Source organism: Antrostomus carolinensis, unplaced genomic scaffold (genome assembly GCF_000700745.2).
Source record: "Antrostomus carolinensis isolate BGI_N321 unplaced genomic scaffold, ASM70074v2 scaffold415, whole genome shotgun sequence".
NCBI lineage: Eukaryota > Metazoa > Chordata > Aves > Caprimulgiformes > Caprimulgidae > Antrostomus > Antrostomus carolinensis.
The window spans coordinates 25,440-43,755 of record NW_010318208.1 but is presented as its reverse complement, the minus strand read 5'-3'; the positions used below and the strand labels follow the sequence as shown (position 1 = coordinate 43,755).

The window sequence follows — 18,316 nt, the reverse complement described above, 5'->3', positions numbered from 1 at the left end:
GTGCTATATAGAGACATTCCAGTAGGGAGCTATACAGTCCTTTCGTAATCCCTCTCTGCAGGTGGTTTCCTTTAACAAGCCTATGAAGTGAGCTCGAAAAGAGTAATTTTTAGTAATATATTACCTTTCAGTGTAAAATCTGTGCTTCTTCAGCTTTTTAGAACTCCCCTGTAATAAAGACATCTACATAGAGACCAGAGAAAGTGAGGAATGGAGAAATAAAATCAAAGAAAGCCCACGTTAGCCTGCAGTAGAGGTTTAGTGTCCTGAGCCCTGCTCTAATCTCTATTCTCACTCCCAGAGCTAATTATTTGTCCTAAATGTCTTCATAAACCTTTTTTCTAGACTGCCATAATTTTCTCTTTACTTGCTGATATGAAGGTTTGTGTGCCAGTGCTTATGAATGCGTAATTATTTCTGCTGTGTGAGTCTCACTAGGCATTCAGAGTTTGTTCTGGAAACATCAATAAATTTTTTTCATATTTCAGTGAAGAAATTGCAGCAGACCTTTGCTTTCTTCTTTCCACTGACCAATATTTTGAATTCTGTGAATCAAACCTAGTACACCTGTGGTGTTCATCAGAGACCTTTTTGTAGGGACCACTTATTTCAGCATTCTGAGAAAAAAAACAGGATGCCTATTCAAATAGCAGTTTCTTCTCTACCTTCTGCTTTCTTACACCTCATTGCAAACTAGAACTAACAAGAAATTACTGTATCAGGCTCTTCAACAAATAAAGTTTATTTTATCAGTTTCTATTCACAAGGTTTTTATGGGGAGGATGAAATAACTCTGCTCCACCTTTTTTTTTTGTTTGAAAATGAGATAATTTTGAAGAAGGGTTTTAAAGTTACCTATTCATCTTTCCTTAAGGAGGATTTCATTACTGAAAAAAAACATTAAAAAATTCTTGCAATAATTTCTTTAATGGTCATGCAATTAAAATATTTCCTTTTTGAACAAATTTACTGCTGCTTGTAAGAATTACAAGTTATGAATGTCTTACAGTATTTTAGGTATCAAAGAATTTATGTATTCTAAAAACACCATGCAGTCATGGTCTTAAAAAGATACCATCAAGTATAAATATAATCAGTAAAAACTAAGAAGTTCAAGGAGTTTTCAAACAGCATGGTTTGGATTTGACTGTTTCTGTGGCATTAAGCTAAAATTCCTCATTTAAAAAAAATCTTTGTCCTTGACCTACTGCTAAAATTTGTACAGACAAAAGGGAAGATTAACAAGTATCTAAAGGTACTAAGAAACAGTTAACTAACGATGCATGAGTGACTCACCTAGCAAAATAATGTTTTATCCTTTTCTTAGATGTTACCTGTAATGTTATCAGGTAACAAGGTCTCCAAAACAACAAAAGTATTTAAGGTGACTTATCCTTTAAACTTGTTTGGTTTGGTGGGTTATTGTTTGTTTTGGTTTGTTTTTTTTTCCCCCTTCCTGATGTATATACATAAATTTATGTATATATGTGTACATAAGCTTTAATGTTCTATTTTCCATAGCCTGGCATTTACGCGGATAAGTGTACTGTAAATAAAGGAAAGAGTTTATATTTAAAGATAAGCATATTGCTTGCTATATTGGAATTCATAAATCATTTCTTACTTGACACTTTATTAAGTGCAAAGTTCTAGCAGTATACCAGTCCTGTACAGACTGGTGTAAAGAAATGCACTCTCCAAAGAGTTGTAAGGTATGCTACAGACGGTATCTGCCTTCCAGATGCAAAGGTTCCACCTGAAGAATCCATGCATATTAAATTTCAGATGTAGATAATGTATTCAGAAGAGACTCAGATCATGTCTTCCTTTTCTCCAAAAATGGTAGGTTTTAGTTGACATTACTGAAATGTTACAAAATGTAACTTCCCACTTTAAAGGCATTGTAGCAACACAGTTTAGGAAGGAGATGAAGCAATATACAATGATAATGTTAGTAATCTTACACTTTGTGATACGTAAGAGAATACATTGTAACTTTGAAACTTAATTGGCATGCATGGCCTGCACAGCTTGTGGTGTGCAGGATTGTACCTGTTCCTGGAGTTCAACAGAGCGAATAACATCTGAAGATTTTCACTGACAGCTAGATCAGCAACTCTGCAAGTCTGTTTGAAGATGGAGGAGCAGTTTGAGTGAGGAAGGAAAGGGAGGGAAAATGTCTGCTGGGAAATAAGAAGTCTCTTTTCTAGGGGTGGGAGAAGAACATCCATAAACTGACTGACCCCTGAAAATCAGAACAGGAGAATTCCTTTCTGCCTTTACACTGTAATGCAAAGTCAATTCTGCTCATCCAGCAAAGTCACATATTCCCTTCCTTGTCTGCAGATTTTATATGCACATTTCCTGAGTGTCCCAATGACACACAAGTTCCTCAGATACTCTCAAATTCCCCTTCTTGCTCTGCACATTTCCCTTATTCACAGTATACTTTTTTTTTTTTTCCTTGTATATGGATATGGTTCTTGAACCCTGCCTTGAAGATTGTCTAACCTAGAGTAAAGCAAGAAATAACACTGAAGTAAAAAGTAGAGAATTCTTTCGTAGGCTTTCTCACTTCTGCTGCAGCCAATCCTCTTTTTTTTTTTTTTCTGAAAATGCATGAGTCCCATGATCTGGTAATTGTTAACATGCAGATGGGCAATGACAAACTTCCTTCTCCTCCCTTCCCAGTTAAACAGAAGTACAGACTTCCTATTTTACAGGCAATTACACAGACTTTCCTTGAAAGGGTGTGGTCTGCTTTTTTGAAAGTGGCACATGGGGTGCAGAGAAGATACAGCAGTTATTTTGAAGACTTGCTTGCCAAAAAAATCATGTGGTTGGTTTACATCTTCTGTCTCCAGTTCTAAGGAAGTGTGATTTTGCTGGTTTCTGCATCAGAGCATTCTGATGCTGTTGGGGAGTCTGGACAGGGAGAGTCACCCGCCAGGTTGAATCATCTGCCTCACAGACAGCTCTAGATCCAGGTAAGGGAACTACTTCCTTTCTGGAGAAAGCAAAATGACATAGAGTCTGCTGTCATACAAGGACTTGTGAGTCATTAAAGAATCCTTAGCTGTAATGATTATTGAAGGGCTCAGACAGCTGTTTGTGGTGTAAGGGAGTGGCAGTCAGGAATCTGAAAGCCAATAGGAATTTAAAAAGATTTTTTTCCATGCTCCCCTAAAGTAGTAAAGAGTCTCAGCTCTGTAACATACTTGAGTCGGTGAGTTTATTATACTTTTGAGAGAGCAATGAGAAATGGACAAAAGAACTTGAATTCCAGTATTGAACAATGTGTTCTGTGGTCTTTGAACCACTCAATCTACTCTCAATCTCAACAATCACACACACACACACACACACACACACACACACACACACAAAAGAGGAATAATTTATTTGGTATTATTTCTGCAATTTGCAGCTTTTTGGGGGAGAGTAGTTGAAAAATTAGTATGTCAAAGAGAAATCTAAAAGTGAATGAATATGGAAATTCAACAGCTACAGCTCCCAGGATCTATGTGACTGGGGATCATATTTTAAGGAAAGGTAAAAAACAGACCACCATTGTGGTTCATTAAGAAGGCTTTGAGCGTGAAGAGCAGAAGGATGACTGAATTTGAAGGCTAAGTTCTCTTCACAGATTAGGATTGTTTCTTGTTGCTACTCAGCTGAAAGAATCCCTACATTTCCTTGGAAATGTGCATTTACTTCTTCATTCTTTGCTTATATTGCAGGCTCACACAGTAAGAAGACATGGATTTTGTCCTACAATAAATACTTTGTAGAAGTTCTTTCTAAATGTGACTCCAACACAAAGCCTGAAGAAGTTCCCTAATTCAGTTTTACTTCTCTTTATGTGAAATGAAAACAAGAAGCTCCACAATAAGCAGAGCAAGAGAGCAGACAGTGGACAATGAAAACAATTCTCTTCTGAATTAGGATCAAGCTTGTGCACAAAGGACAGTATGAACATGAAAGAGATTATCATCCTTCTGCTGAATCTGTCTTTGATCCTCAGCATCCAAGCCATGCAAGGTGAGTTTAAAATTTATATTTTCTTTTATTTTTCCATTATTGTCTTTCTTTAGGTATCTGTCTCCTTCTTTCAGCTAATGCTCTTCCTCATTTTCTGGTTCCCTCTGCCACCATCTTCTGTGCTGTAGCAGAACAGACATCTTGATCAAAACCAGTGTGTAGCAGATGCATGTACAAACAGATCACTTGTATATTGGTGGTATGAACAGGTGAAATACTGGAAAAATGGATGAGATTACCAAGCTGAATGGTTAATGAGTGAATAGGAAGGAGGAATAGACTCTGATAGTCAACATAGGAAAATGATTCAGATGGTAGGGTACAGAAACAGAACAGATCTTGGTGGTATCTTGACATTCTGAGCCTTAGCCTTACATTCAGACTCCATCTTTCTATGTAGGGTGCTCCATTTTCTGGTTATGCAGAGACTGCCATAGAACTTACTTTGCACTGGTTTTCAGTAGAAGATCAAAGGAAGATCCCTCTTATGCCTGCTAGCTAGGACACCACCATACTTTTCTGATGTTTTTTGCCTGTAAATAGCCCCTCAACCATTCTGATAATAGTTCTTATCCAGAAAAATTATTTGAGAGAGCATACTCATGTTTGCACGCTGACACCTCTGTCATCTGAAGGTTATATCCCAATAGTGCAGCACAGATATTACCTTCGGAGAAAATAAAGAAGGGGCATAAAGCAACTTGCTTCATAGTGCATGTAGCAGAGGCAGCCTGTAGTTTCCCACTTCACAGTTGTGAGGTTAAAAAAAAAAAGTTATCCCTGACAAGAGGTCTGGCCATTTCTGGGTCATAATCTAGTTTCAACAATTTATTTGGGCATTATTCTGAGTCATAACAAGATTATTTCGAGAGCATCTCACTTTTAAACATACCTTTCTAGTGTCGTAACCTTTAATAAGAGATTCATGGCAAAGAAGTCCCATACAGCAACACACAAAGATAAAATGATCAGCATATGCCTATGGTGTTAGGTATCTACTAATCCCTGGAAACAATCAGTGTTTGAAAAGTGATACCTTGGCTAGAATTATGTTTCTTGCAGGGACAAAAGTCTCACTTCATTGTTGTTACTTGCAGCTTGATTTGGACATTTGTGTATTGTGGAGATGTGCAGAATGGCCACAACTTTGTACATATGTTCACCAGGAGTCATTTTCTGGTGCCACGAGGAAGGTACTGTTATCGGTGCCTTCTCCATTCTGCTGTCAGAATCACTGTACCTTTTGCTATCTCTCACTAATTAAATTTCTAATCACTGCATTCTTTTTACCTGAATTCCTTTCTCAGAGAGTATCCCTATGAAGAGCTTGAGCTGCTACAATGACTACAGCTCACAGGTGACCTGCACATGGATGGAGCATTCAGAGGCTCGTGCCCTTGTTGGTATGATTCTTTACCAAAAGGATAATATTATAATGTAAGTACCCAAAATGTGCTGTGCTGGATAAAAGTCCAAAGGGAAATTGGCCACAACTTGGAATCCTGGGGACCAGCAGTCAGTTTTTCAGAAAGCATGGCCACCCCTTTCAGTCATCGGGTTAAAGTAGAAATTGTGCCTGCTTTTGAGGCCTCTTCTAGGAAAGAAGGAATGAATAAGGTGTGCTAGTGGAATTTTATTTGTCACCTTTATGATTTTTTTCTGATAATTTCATTGTGGGATCATAGATATGAAATAAAGTGGGGCATATAGGTTGCTATTAATGGTGTAGAGAAGATGGTGTCAGAATAAGTGTGAGTCTGAGTGTTGTTTATAAACCCAAAAGGGAGGAGACATTCTCCCTGTTATTTTGTCCATTTAGGAGCATCACTGAGAGTATGGTTTTGATAACTTCTGAGAAACATGTATAGACTGTGTGTTTGTGAGATAGAGAAGACTTGGTAAGTTCATCTGTGCTATCACTTTTCCTCCCAGAGATACTGGTCTGTTTATGACAGTATCTCTCTGTTACACCTGTTTCCTTATGAAAAGGGAACTGAATCACCAGACTAGATAAATTGTGAGGATAAGAAAGGACAGAGAGGGAAGAATAGTCCAGGGAGAGAGGAAGACAGAGATGGAAAGCTGAGAAGAAAACGAATTAGCCTGAAGATAGGCGGAGGGATGGAAAGAGAAACTCCTGACTTCACTGTAAAGAAGAGAGAATTAATAGACCTAAAAGCAGCTGAAATCTGCAATACTGCTGAGTAGACAGAAATATCTTCAGGACTTCACAACCCTTGGGCTAACTCTTTTGATTAAGGATATGCACGTGTATGGTCAGTCCCACCCATACTTTAGGATTAGCCCTGGTTTCCTTGCTAGTATCCAACTTTTAAAAATAGCAATAGCGCTGAATAATGCTTGCTGACATATGGCTGGCTAGGAGACTCTGTCCTATTCTGGAAGACAGTATTTGGCTTTAGATATTCACAATTTAATAATACTAATCTGAACTGGAACAATATAATATACTGGACATGAAACCATAAGCACAAAGAAAACACTGGAGGGCACAAAAAGAAGCAACACATCTCTCCAGCAGCTCAGGCTACTACAAGCACACAAAGTTTATCCTCTCCTGTTAGTTTAAAATATTGTTTCTAATTTTTATGATGCTCATTGGCCTGGAGAAAGGTTATCTAAAAGGGTGGTTAATATACTGGATGAAATCTTTAATGAATACGTAAGATACCTTGGAAGAACAGAACTACTAGAGATACAGAAGTACATTTTGGTTGGAGAGTTTACTTTTACATGTCATTCTGAGACTGAATAACGAATTTTTTCAAGAAGCTAAGGATCATCAGAAACTTTCCCGTCTTTCACTCTGAGTAAAAGGCGCATTTCCATGACATTATTTTCCATCGTACTATTTCTCAACTGAAAAATATGAGATTATGTAGAGTTATGTAGGCTAAAAACTAACAAAAACAGACTGGTACAAAAATATAACATTCTGCTGTGCAACTTTGAAATGGGAAGCATTTGACAAAAATCCCGATCTTAAAAATGTTTGTCATATTAACTGTCACAAAACAGGGCTAATAGATACAGTGAGAAGAGGATATATAAGTGCCCAAATAAATTATAATGACAGAATGGGATGGAATTGTTTTCAGGCATTTAATTTTGCATTATCTATATGTCTGCAAATCAGATCCTTATAGCTCACTTTCTCTATATACAGGGAGACCAAGGAGATGCTTTGCAAACGCCAGACAGAAAGTGACTTACATGAGGCTCCAGACTCCTATGTGCACTGGTTTTGTCACAACACTACAAACAATTTTGGAATAGGAGTAGATTATATTTACAGCTTCAAACCTAACAAGATACTTCAAGCAGAACTAAGTGTTGATCTTTTCCAAAATGGTAAGGATTAAATACCAAATTCTGATTTTCCAATTGTCTTGGCTTTGCTAGGATAGAGTGAATTGGCTGCCAGCTGTTTTAAACTACTACACAAATGAATATTAGGGATCTTAGAGTATGTATTTCCAGTTCAGTCAGGAAGTGGATTCCACTTCCATTGCAAAAACTGCCAAAGAGTTCCACATTGAGAGGATGGGACAGGGAGGGGAGAGGGCAAGTTTCTGGGAGCAGTTGGACCTGGAAGGGAGACTCAAGCAGGAGCTACTTGGTGTGGCAAGGATAAGATAAACTGTAAATGGGGAATCTTACTTAGGTATTTTCTTCCACTCTTCCTGTCCCTGTCCTCACTACCTCCTCTCATGGGTTGTACCTTCATCATCCAGTTCAGACCCTCCCACCTCAAAACCTCTCAGTCAGCTTGATGACATCAGGAGACTTCTTGCTGACCTGGAAAGCAGCTGATGGAAGCCAAGGCATGGGCAATGCACTGGAGTATGAAGTCACTTACAAGCGGGAGTGGGAGTCCTGGGAGGTAAGAGTGGAGGAGATGAGCTGTCCTGGTTTAGGCTGGACCCCCTTGGGCGGTTGAGAGCCTGTGGTAGAAGTTGTGCAAATACATTTGAAGTTGTTTCTCCTTCCAGGAGGATGCACTTAAAAAAAAATTTTTAAGTGTGCATAACCCCAACTCTCCAATTTCTTCCCTCCCTGCTGTCCCTCCTTTCCCCAACAACAGAAAGCTGCCTCCCTCTTGCTCTCCAGCACCACCCATTGCCACCTCAGCCACAAGGACCTTGTCCCTGGAAGCAGCTACGTTGCCCGTGTACGAGCCAGACCGGGACGGAGCAGTGGCTTCTCTGGGCAGTACAGCGAGTGGAGCACGGAGGTGTCATGGGAGACCTCTGAAGGTAGCATGAGATGGAGCAGGGCTGTGCAGGGCTGGAAGTGCTGGCTGAGAAGCTGGACCTTTCCTGTCACTTAGCTTGCTCTCATCTTCTCTGAAGGTGGCCTTCAGCCCAGGAACCTTCTCTGCCTCTTCAATGGTGCAAACCATCTGATGTGCAGCTGGGAAGTGAAGAAAGCGATCACCACCTCTGTCATCTTTGGCTTGTTCTTCAGGGCCACTCCAACATCAGCGTAAGTGCTCTGCCCATGGCAGCATGCCTGTGCCTCTGCCATGGAGTTTCTGCTGTGTCCCATTCCCCCTGATCTCAGCTCAACCTCTTTTTCTCCCCTCAGAGAAGAGGAGTGCTCTCCGGTGCATGAGAAGGCTTTGCCCCACATCCCGTATGTGGTCCAGAGCTGTGAGATCCCTGTTAACAACTCAAGCAGTCAGAGCCAGTACCATGTGTCTGTCCGGGCCAAGACAGAGGAGAAACTGGTTGAAGCCTACAAGAACAGTGAGTTGCTGTGTAGTTTTTTGCTTCTCCTGATTGATTGTTTCTTGGAGAGATGCCTTGCTGGGCAAGTGGGGTTGAGGACAGCAGTGGTGAGGAAATGTGTGTGGGAAGAGGAAGAGACTGGGACTGATGAAGAAAGGATCTGAATACTGTGTCAGGTCAGAGGTGTGGGAGAGGTGGTTTGCAGGTGTGGAGTTCCTCAGTGGGGTATGGAGTTCCTCAGTGGCACTTGTTACTCTGAGAAAGGTGGCAGCGGTGGAAACTGCTGTGCAGAAATTTGGGTTGTGACCCAGAGCTCCTCAGTGAGTGACTGTCACTCTGCTGACTTCTCTGTGATTGACCTTCATGGGTGTCCCAGGTGACAGAGAGCTGTTTGTGGGGAGTGTGTCACTGTGTGATTTCTCTGGAAGCCACTGGACCTCTTATGGGTTTGTGCATTGGCCCCTGGAGCAGCAGATGGGGTAGAACTCTTCTGCTAAGTGGGGTGCACCACGTGGATCATCTCTGCCTGCATGTATCGGGAAGTACTGCTGCTGCTCTTCACAGACTAAAGCTGGGAGATCTCCTGCAGGGGGTGAAAATATCAGATAGTAGCTCCAAGAGAGCTGAAAAATCTCTGGAGATGTGGTGGACCAGAGCAGATGCTGGCGATATTGCTTTACTGCATTTCTGTAGAGAGGGAGTGCTGTCAGTATTGATGGATATGGATTTTCTGTTATTTAATGGCCTACAGGTTCATTGCATTTGACTAGAAAATGAAGATTTGGGGAATTAAGAAGTGTTAAAAGCAGAGCCTTTCTTGGTGGTGAAAGGAGTGATGGACCAGTATGTTGATAAGTACTCTGAGATGTTCCATGTGTTGCAGTTAAAGTGCTGCCGCCTACAAACGTGTCAGTAACAGTGACAGAGGACCAAGAGTATGAACTGAGGTGGATAAAACACACTTTGGGATATAACTTCATAAAACAGAGATACCAAGTTGAGTACTGGAAAAACCAGCAATATGAAAAGGTACGTCTTAGGAAGTGCAGGAGTCCTGGATTTCTCTTTGCAGGGCAACTGGGAAAGACAGTTCCTCTCACCTCCATCATTTGTGCTTCTTTCTTCTCCCCAGACTCTCCAGAAGTTAGATATCAGCAATGATGAACCCCCCTTCATCCTCACCCTGCAGATGCTGGCATCATCTACAGAGTATAGGGGGAAAATGCGTGCAAGGGTGAATACGCCTCTGGATTACGAGGGGCCTTGGAGTGAATGGAGTGAGGAGTTCACCTGGAAGACTGAGAATGGTACTTTTCCTGCTGGCTACTTCTGTAAGGTTTTGTGGGCTGTTCATGGCTGAAATGCCTCTCTAGAAAAATAGATTCTCTCAGCTGGGGTTGAAGGTTGGTCCAACCATGAGCTAGCTGGGGTTGCTTGACAAGTAGCTGTCCTGTCCAGATCCTTGCAGTACAGCAGCAATGCTAATGAAGGAGATGAGCAGGCAGAGACAACCCTTGAAGCTTCTTTCCTACTTCCCCTCCCAAGATGAGTACAAGCTGTTCAAGCCACGTTTGGTCTGTCCCACTTTGGAGGATATCCCAACAGTTTGAAGGCCTCACGATCCTATCCCGTGATGTGCCACCTATGTTTCCCTGAGCTGCTTGCATGAGGAGTGACCAGAGTGAAGAACCTGTTGTGAGAAGCAGCCATTCTGCAGGTGGATACCTGCTTCTCTTTTCTCTCTTTCAGTTCTGTCACCAGTGCTTCTCCCAGTGATGCTCCCAGGTCTCATCATCACTTTGCTGGTAGTTGCTTATTGCAGCTATAAGTATTTCATCAGGTAGGCTTGCATTGTGACTAGGAGAGAGCTGCGTGTTGGTCATGTGTGTGGCATAAAGGCTGAGGCACTGCTTGTCCCCCATGAAAGAGAGGTCTACGTGGAGATGAGCCATGGCGTTCAATGGGTAGCCTTGTGCATGTCTGTGCAAGGGTGAGAGTTGGGTGGTGGCATGCCAGGGCCTTGGTGGTGCCTCACTATGCAGAGCAGCACGGTGTACAGGGTGCAGTCTTTTCTGGTTGCAGCCACGTTGAGAAGTAAATCATGAAAACTCTGTGGTGTTGTTGCAGGAAGAAGCAAATGTGGGAGGAAAAGATTCCGAACCCTGGCAAGAGCCTCCTGATCCAGAGCTATCTGGGGGTAAGAGGGAATTGTACCTTGAAGAATTCATTATTTCTTTTTCAGGATTCCAGTAATCTTAAACCAAATTTCTTGTCTCCTGGTCTATAATGAACAGATATCTCAGAAGTCTATGCATTATTTTTAGGAGAAGTTCTTGTCATATACAACATAACTGTATTCTTATATTTATGTTAGTAGTCTTCTTTGTGTTGTGTTTGTCAGCATCGCTATGATTAAAAATCAAGATAGAAAATTTTCAATACTTCTAAATTTTAACTGACTGAAATAATCCAATGTCCTTAGAAAACTTCATCAGCTGATGATTTCATTCTCTTCCAAATAGTAATCTACAATAATTGACAGCTTTTTAGAATGGGATGGTAGCCCTATTGAAGAAAATTTTATTTTAAGGAGTTGGATTTTCTGGAATGTTACCACATGCTTGTCTGTTACCAGAACAAGCATTCTGTATTGGAAATAAAGGAACACACTTAGATAGCATTTGGTCAAAACTGTGTAAGTCAAACTTCCCTCCCTTCTTCCTCCCTTCCAAAACAACCCCAGCTTCTGGAAAAAGTGGTATAGGCATCTGGATTTTGATGATAAAAGTCTTTCAGTCTTGCAAGAATAGCTAATTCAATAGTGTGCCCAGACCAACATACACTGAGAAATAATTTTGTATAACAGTTGATTCTATTCTATGTTAATAAGGGATGGGTTACAGTGAGTATAGCTACATGGCAATCCAATGAGTATAATTTACAGCATGGCCTCTGTGTGAGCACAAAGAGAATGAGCACTTACAGTATCCGCATTTGTGTGTGAGTGAGGGAATTAACACGTTTGTTAACCATTGCACAGCAGTTGTGTTGCTGTAAAATGGACTTTCATCGTAATGACCTGTTTTAATACATAATTTTCAAACAGATGGCAAAGACTAGGCATGGATCCTCTTGTGCCAGAAGACAAACTGGTTATGCTTATACTAAAGTCTCAACTTAGTTTCTTTTGCCTGATATCTACAGTGCAGTTCCCACTCTAAGAAGCACCTTAATAGCTTTGTTTCCTATCCCCTACCTGTTTCTCTGTCCACAAGCACTCACTGCCTTAGTTTCATGTTGCTGAAAGATTCCATCCCTGCACTGAATTACCTTATCCTAAGCTTTGTAAACATCCCAGTTATTCTGTTTCTCTGGTCAGCGGGTATAGGACAGTCATTATACCTCTACAGGTGAAATATTGCCCAGAGTGTTGCCATGTGATGCTGGAAAAGCTTTGATGTTTATTGTGGTAGGAACCTGCAACATCTCTAAGAACAGTTTAAGGGAACAACTCTTGTCCCCTGTGCTGTGTAAAGTTAGAATAGTATAGTATAGTATAGTATAGTATGGCATGGCGTAGCATAGTATAGAATAGTTTAGTTCATTTGTAAGGGACCTACAATGATCATTTAGTCCAACTGCCTGACAACTTCAGGGCTGACCAAAAGTTAAAGCATATTATTAAGATCATTGTCCAAATGCCTCTTAAACACTGACAGGGATGGGGCATTGAACACCTCTCTAGGAAGCCTGTTCCAGTGTTTGATCACCCCCTCGGTAAAGAAATGCTTCCTAATGTCCAGTCTAAATCTCCCCCAGTGCAGCTTTAAACTATTCCCATGTGTCCTATCATGGAATACCCAGAAGAACAGATCAGCACCACCCTCTCCACCTCCATTCGTCAGAAAGCTGTAGATAGCAACGTGGTTGTGTGCCTGCTTATCTCACAGCTGGACAACTTGTCCAGAAGGATGCTGTGAGGGACAGTATCAAAAGCCTTACTTAAAAAAACCAACAACCTACATCCAACCTACTGACTTCTCTTCATCCACTAGGTGGGTGACTGTACCATAGAAGAATATCAGATTGGTTAAACAGGACTTTCCCTTTGTGAAACAATGCTGACTATGCCTGATGATTGCATTATTCTTTAAATGCCTTTCAGTAGTACCCAGAATGATCTTCTCCATAATTTTTCCAGGAACTGAGTTTGTCTAACAGGTCTGTAGCTTCCTGGGTCTTACCTCATGCCCTTCTTGTAGACTGGAATAACATTGGTTAGCTTCCAGCCTGCAGAGACTTCTGCAGACTCTGAAGACCTTTGGTAGATGATCAAGAGGGGTCCTGCTGTAACATCCACTAGCTCCTTCAGTACTCTGGGCTGAATCCCATCAGGCCCCATGGAATTATGAACATTCAGCTCCTAGAGCTGGTCCCTTACAGTTTCAGTGTTCACAAATGGAAAGTCATTGTTCCCACACTCATGATCCTCCAACTCAGAAGACTGGTCAGCTTAAGGTCTATTAGTATTTTTAAAGACTGAGGCAAAAAACATATTGAATGCCTCTTCTTTTTCTTCATCTCTGTTAGTCAGGTGACCATCATCAACAAGTGTTGGTCCAATGTTTACTTTAGGCTTTGCTATTAATGTACTTTAAAAAGCCCTTCTTGTTGTCTGATACAACACTGACTGGCTTCAACTCTAATTGAAGCTTGGCCTTTCATATCTTCTCCCTGAATATTATGAACCACAGCTCTGTAATCTTCCTGCAAAGCCTGACCTTGCTCTCAGAGATCATACATTTTCTTTTTCCTCTTGAGCTCTAGGAGTTCCCTGTTCAGCCAAGCTGGTCATCTACCCAACTTGCTTGACTTACAACACACTGGAATTGCCTGCTCCCATGCTTCTAAAAGACGGTTCTTAAAAACTGATCAGCACTTGTTGACTCCTAAGCCCTCAAAAGCAGATTCCCAGGGGACACTGCCAAGTAGCTCCCTGAATAGCTCAAAGTTTTCTCTCTTGCAATCCAGGGTAGCAACCCTGCTGTCCTTTTTTCTCATTCCTCCAAAAATTTTAAACTCAAGCATTTTGTGATCACTGTGGCCAAGACAGGCACCTACCATCACATCTCCCAGGAGTCCTTCTCCATTCACCAATGACATGTCTAGGAGGATATCTTTCCCAGTTGGCTCACTGACTACTTGTAGTTGTCAGTGGTAAGGGTGGCCAAGACAGGCACCTACCATCACATCTCTCAGGAGTCCTTCTCTATTCACCAATGACATGTCTATAGGAGGACATCTTTCCCAGTTGGCTCACTGAGTACTTGTAGTTGTCAGTGGTAAGACCATACGAGTTTGAAGTAACTGTCTTCTGGAGAACGGAACACACCTTTTAGTTATATTAGTGAAGTCATATCCCTATTGCCAGAAGCTGTAGGCTCTCCTATTTGTTTTCTTTGTCCATGAGGAATGTATGATTCTTGATTCTACTGCCAGTGTCCTGTCTGCTTTTTCATTTTCAGAAAGCACATTTAGGAAACTGGCCAATAAGCAGCCAGCTGGACTTCAACAAATACAACCTTTCAGAGAAGATGGAGCAGGCTAGCTTCCTTCAAGTTGTGGACAGGTAAGTGAATAGCACATTATAGTGACACTGTGGATTATAGCCTCAAAGAACTCCTTAAGTCATGGCAGGATATAATCAAATGTTGTCTCGCTAAAAAGCCTGTACAAGTTGCTTTTGAGGAAGGGATACATATTTTTGCTATTCAGGTTAGCCTGCTCCTCCAAAAAAGATTTTTTTTCTAACCCGATATGTAGCTGTGTGTGTTTTCAACTAAGCTTGTTTTGTGTTTAATGTTTACCTCAATAATATCTCTCATGAACAACTTTTAACTTTCCCACATACAGGCAGATGAAGACTTTGGCAGAGTCCCCTGAAGGGCAGGCTAAAATGACAGAAGTTTCGCCTGTTGTTCCAGACCTACAGAACTCATATCACGCTTTAAATGAGCCAGAGCATGCCCTAGTTGTCTGCTCAAGTCAGATTGCTGGTCATTCCTCTCCTGTTTCAAGGCGAAACAGTGCTGATGCAAGTATTGCTTCCCGGAGAGCAATCCCTTGCTTTGCTTTCAATGGCCCATACTTGTACAGCCCATTGATGTCCTCCCAGCCTGATATGCATCAGACCCTGGAAGTGGACCCAGTGGGAGTCCGTGAGAAATCAGTTTCCCTTCAGTATGTGACCCTCCCAAAGGAAGACTGTCCCCAGGCTCCACAGAGGCAAGAACAGCCAGGGGCAGGTCCTCCACAGCCCTTCCCACTCCCAGATCAGAAGGAAATGGTGCAGCACCTCAACGATGAGAAAGAAGTCTCATCAAACCCACCGGCCTATGGGAAAGGCGCAAACGTGAGAAGAGATGAGCAAAAATCTCCAAAGGCTCTTAGCTGTATCACATCTCCTCAGCATTGTCCCTTGGAGTACATCACCACAGAGAGCCTGTTACTGCCATCAGCCAGTGATTCCACCCATCCAGCCCTTGTCACTGCTGGGGAATTACCTTGTGACTCACAGGAGCCCCAGCCTTGCAGTGATCACTCTTGCCATGAGTTTTCTCCCGTGAAAACTGGTGTCATGGTCCCAGTTTCAGGTCAAGCACCAACCTCTTCTCCTGAATTGCATCTGGATACATTTGGAGACTATCTTACTGTCCCTTTAGGTATCCATGAACATTCAGAATCCACAAAGAATTCTTTGCATGTCTTACAGAAGGAAAACAATCCTCCTAGAAAGCAGCCTTTGTCAGAGGGTAACTTGGTGGTGTTAAACCCTGACAGCACTGAGCCAGTTTTCCTTTGCCAGGTTGGCGACTATTGCTTCCACAGCCTAAAATCCAGTGTGAAGATGGATATTAGTCAGGAAGAGAACCAAGGCAAGAAACCTTCTGAAAGGAAGACAACACCTGGGAAGTCTGTATCTGATGATGAATCCATCACTGGCAAGGAAAAGAATGCAGCAAAAATGCAGGCTATTCAGCTTTTCAAAAACCTGAAATCAGATGACTACTTCTCCTGGCAGCAGTCTTTGAGGATCACAGAAATCTGTTAAATGCACAGGATCACAGAAATATGTTAATGAATACCAAAGCTACAGGTCACTGAAAAAGGTTGCAAATATCTGATGAAAATGAACACCCAAACCTAGGAACAAATAAACCAGTTCCCTTTTCCAGCTTCCAGTCCAATGTGTTGAAAGACTTGAAGTAGCTCAATATCCTTCTCTATGGCCTTCACAGATCTGGCATGAAAAACAATCCAAATATTGCCCTTTGGTATATTTCAAACCTTTTGGCTTATCCACAATGAACAGTTTAGCCTCTTCATGATCCTGCGACAGATCACAGTCATCTTGCATCGCCCTGAGGCAAAACTTGTGGCAGGCAATGCAGAGTTAACAGCATGAAATGCTGACAGAAGGAGACAGGCTTGGAAATCCTGGAAAGAAAACTTATATTCTTAAGAGCAATATTGTTCAACTTTTGTGCATGTGTAAAACAGATCTGAGTTACTAAAGAGCTTTCATATCTCTACCTTTCCGCTACTGACATGAAATAGGTATTGTCTAAGGTGAAAAAAACCCCAGACAGTAATAGAAAGGTAAATAATAAATAAATAATAAATAAATGAGAGAAAAATGTTGACATCCAGAAAACCTTTCTTAATGTTAAGGTGCAGTATATTAGTATATTCTAAGGGTAAGAAGGAAACATTACTGGGATACATAAAGTAGGATGTAGAGAACCATGGGGAAGAAGATGCATTATTGAAAGAAAACCCAAGGACTCATAAGGTGCAGTGAGAGGAAGTGAGTGGGGCAGGTAATAGAAAATGACAGGCAAGAAATGTAGTGAAGGTGCACAAGCCTGTATCTGCTGGGGTTTTCTATTTCTAAGTGTTAACGTACTATATTATTTTATTTTAAGTTCATTGGCTGTTTATGCATGATATAACTAATCTTAACTATGTAATTTATTCTTAGTGGTTTTTTTTCTGAGTAATAAGCTGTGTTGAGGAAAAGGAGCCATTTTTTTCCCAGTTCTGATGTAAGGAAAGTAGTGCAAGATGAGTATTTTTTCAGACCTGCCACTCTGTAAATGGCAGTAAATGGCATCAGTAAATGGCTTTGGTTTCAGACCTGAAGGTGGGCTTGCATTCTAAAAAAAACATTTTCTTTTTTCAGATATAAAATTTGTACTAATAAAAACCAATATTTCTTCTTATAAATCTTTCTTTTCCTATGTTAAGAGTATTGTGCTTACAGTAACGTTACTATTAGCTCATCTGATGAGGCCTAAAAAAAATTATGTAGGTTCAACTATGTCACCTGTGAGGTAGGATGTTTCCTCCTGACTTTGCTTTATTATTTGACAGAGATAATGAGAAGACTTTTGTGTTTGTGCCAACTGATTCATCCTGCTGGGTTAATGGGGCAGTGCTGATTCAGAAATTGCAGTGAAATGCATTGGGTTTTTTTTCAGAATTTAAACCCTTATAAATACCACTTTAAATCTGAAAGGTATGCAAATTCAGTGTGGTGTTCTTGACAGCAAAAGGAGGCAATTGCAGCCTCCAACAGAGAATATTGATGATCACTTTACAGGATTTTCAGTTTAGTCTTTTCCTAATCGATGGATTTTTATTTTTATTTTGCTAATCTCTTCTTTGGCCTTTTATGAGTAGCACAAACAATTTCTTCAGGCTGTAGGACTGTGCTCTATCTAGGCAAGTATTAAAAAGAGACGTTAACATTCATATGCAAATTTGGTATCTGGATTCACATCTTGGATATGTATCACATTGCTGGGCCTGGAATTGCTGCGGTTTTCATAGCCAAGAAGAATAGTAAGTGGGAGAATTTTTATTCATCTCAGAGGCTTTTGGATGAAGCCCATTTGCATTGTGATCAGCATTCTAAGAGCTATCTGTGCCTCCTGTCCTTCTGCACTTCCCCGGGCATTTGCAGAGGCCACTTTTGGAGACAGGATTCATAGAGACATGAACATTTGATATGACCCCACAGAGCAGGTATTATGATCTGAAGATTACTTCAGGAGCCTCGAACTTGCAGAATAACCTGCCATTGTCAGGCTAGGGGAACTGAACAGTGGTTTTCTTTTGCAACTATAGTGATTGTTTTAGGGCAGAATGAGTTTCTGCTCTAGGGACTCATTGCTCAACATCCACCTAAGCATCATTTAATAAAATATGTAATGAACATTGGAAGCAGGGGTCACATCCTATGGCTCTACTGTGCCAGAGGAATCCACTTCTTACTGGGTTACAGAATCAAAGCTTCCATAAACTTCATCTATTGCTGATCCTATGAGTCTTTCATTCTCTTCTGCATAAGGTCCTGCTGCAGTGAGTGTGGCAAAAAGCATTTTACAATCCTGTAGCCTGGTGATTCAAGACTTAGGAGCTGTTATGAGTCCCAGGTCTTCAACTTCCTGGCCATTAGCTCA

General features: G+C 41.2%; 1 protein-coding gene across 1 annotated transcript; it reads left to right on the top strand.

Annotated features, from left to right (window-relative positions):
* Window positions 1-3,971: 3,971 nt before the first annotated feature.
* Window positions 3,972-15,903, top strand: CSF2RB (colony stimulating factor 2 receptor subunit beta). The gene is made up of 13 exons (XM_010168791.1): window positions 3,972-4,041; window positions 5,349-5,478; window positions 7,229-7,413; window positions 7,797-7,945; window positions 8,147-8,318; window positions 8,415-8,547; window positions 8,650-8,810; window positions 9,676-9,821; window positions 9,925-10,099; window positions 10,542-10,632; window positions 10,920-10,989; window positions 14,318-14,421; window positions 14,706-15,903. The coding sequence occupies exons 1-13, from the start codon at window positions 3,972-3,974 to the stop codon at window positions 15,901-15,903; spliced, it is 2,784 nt and encodes a 927-aa protein (XP_010167093.1).
* Window positions 15,904-18,316: the final 2,413 nt, after the last annotated feature.

Coding starts and splice junctions, on each gene's coding strand:
- CSF2RB (XM_010168791.1), top strand. CDS start 3,972: ATGAACATGAAAGAGATTATCATCCTTCTGCTGAATCTGTCTTTGATC. Junction 8,319..8,414: donor GTCATGGGAGACCTCTGAAG/GTAGCATGAGAT, acceptor TCTTCTCTGAAG/GTGGCCTTCAGCCCAGGAAC. Junction 10,100..10,541: donor CACCTGGAAGACTGAGAATG/GTACTTTTCCTG, acceptor TCTCTCTTTCAG/TTCTGTCACCAGTGCTTCTC.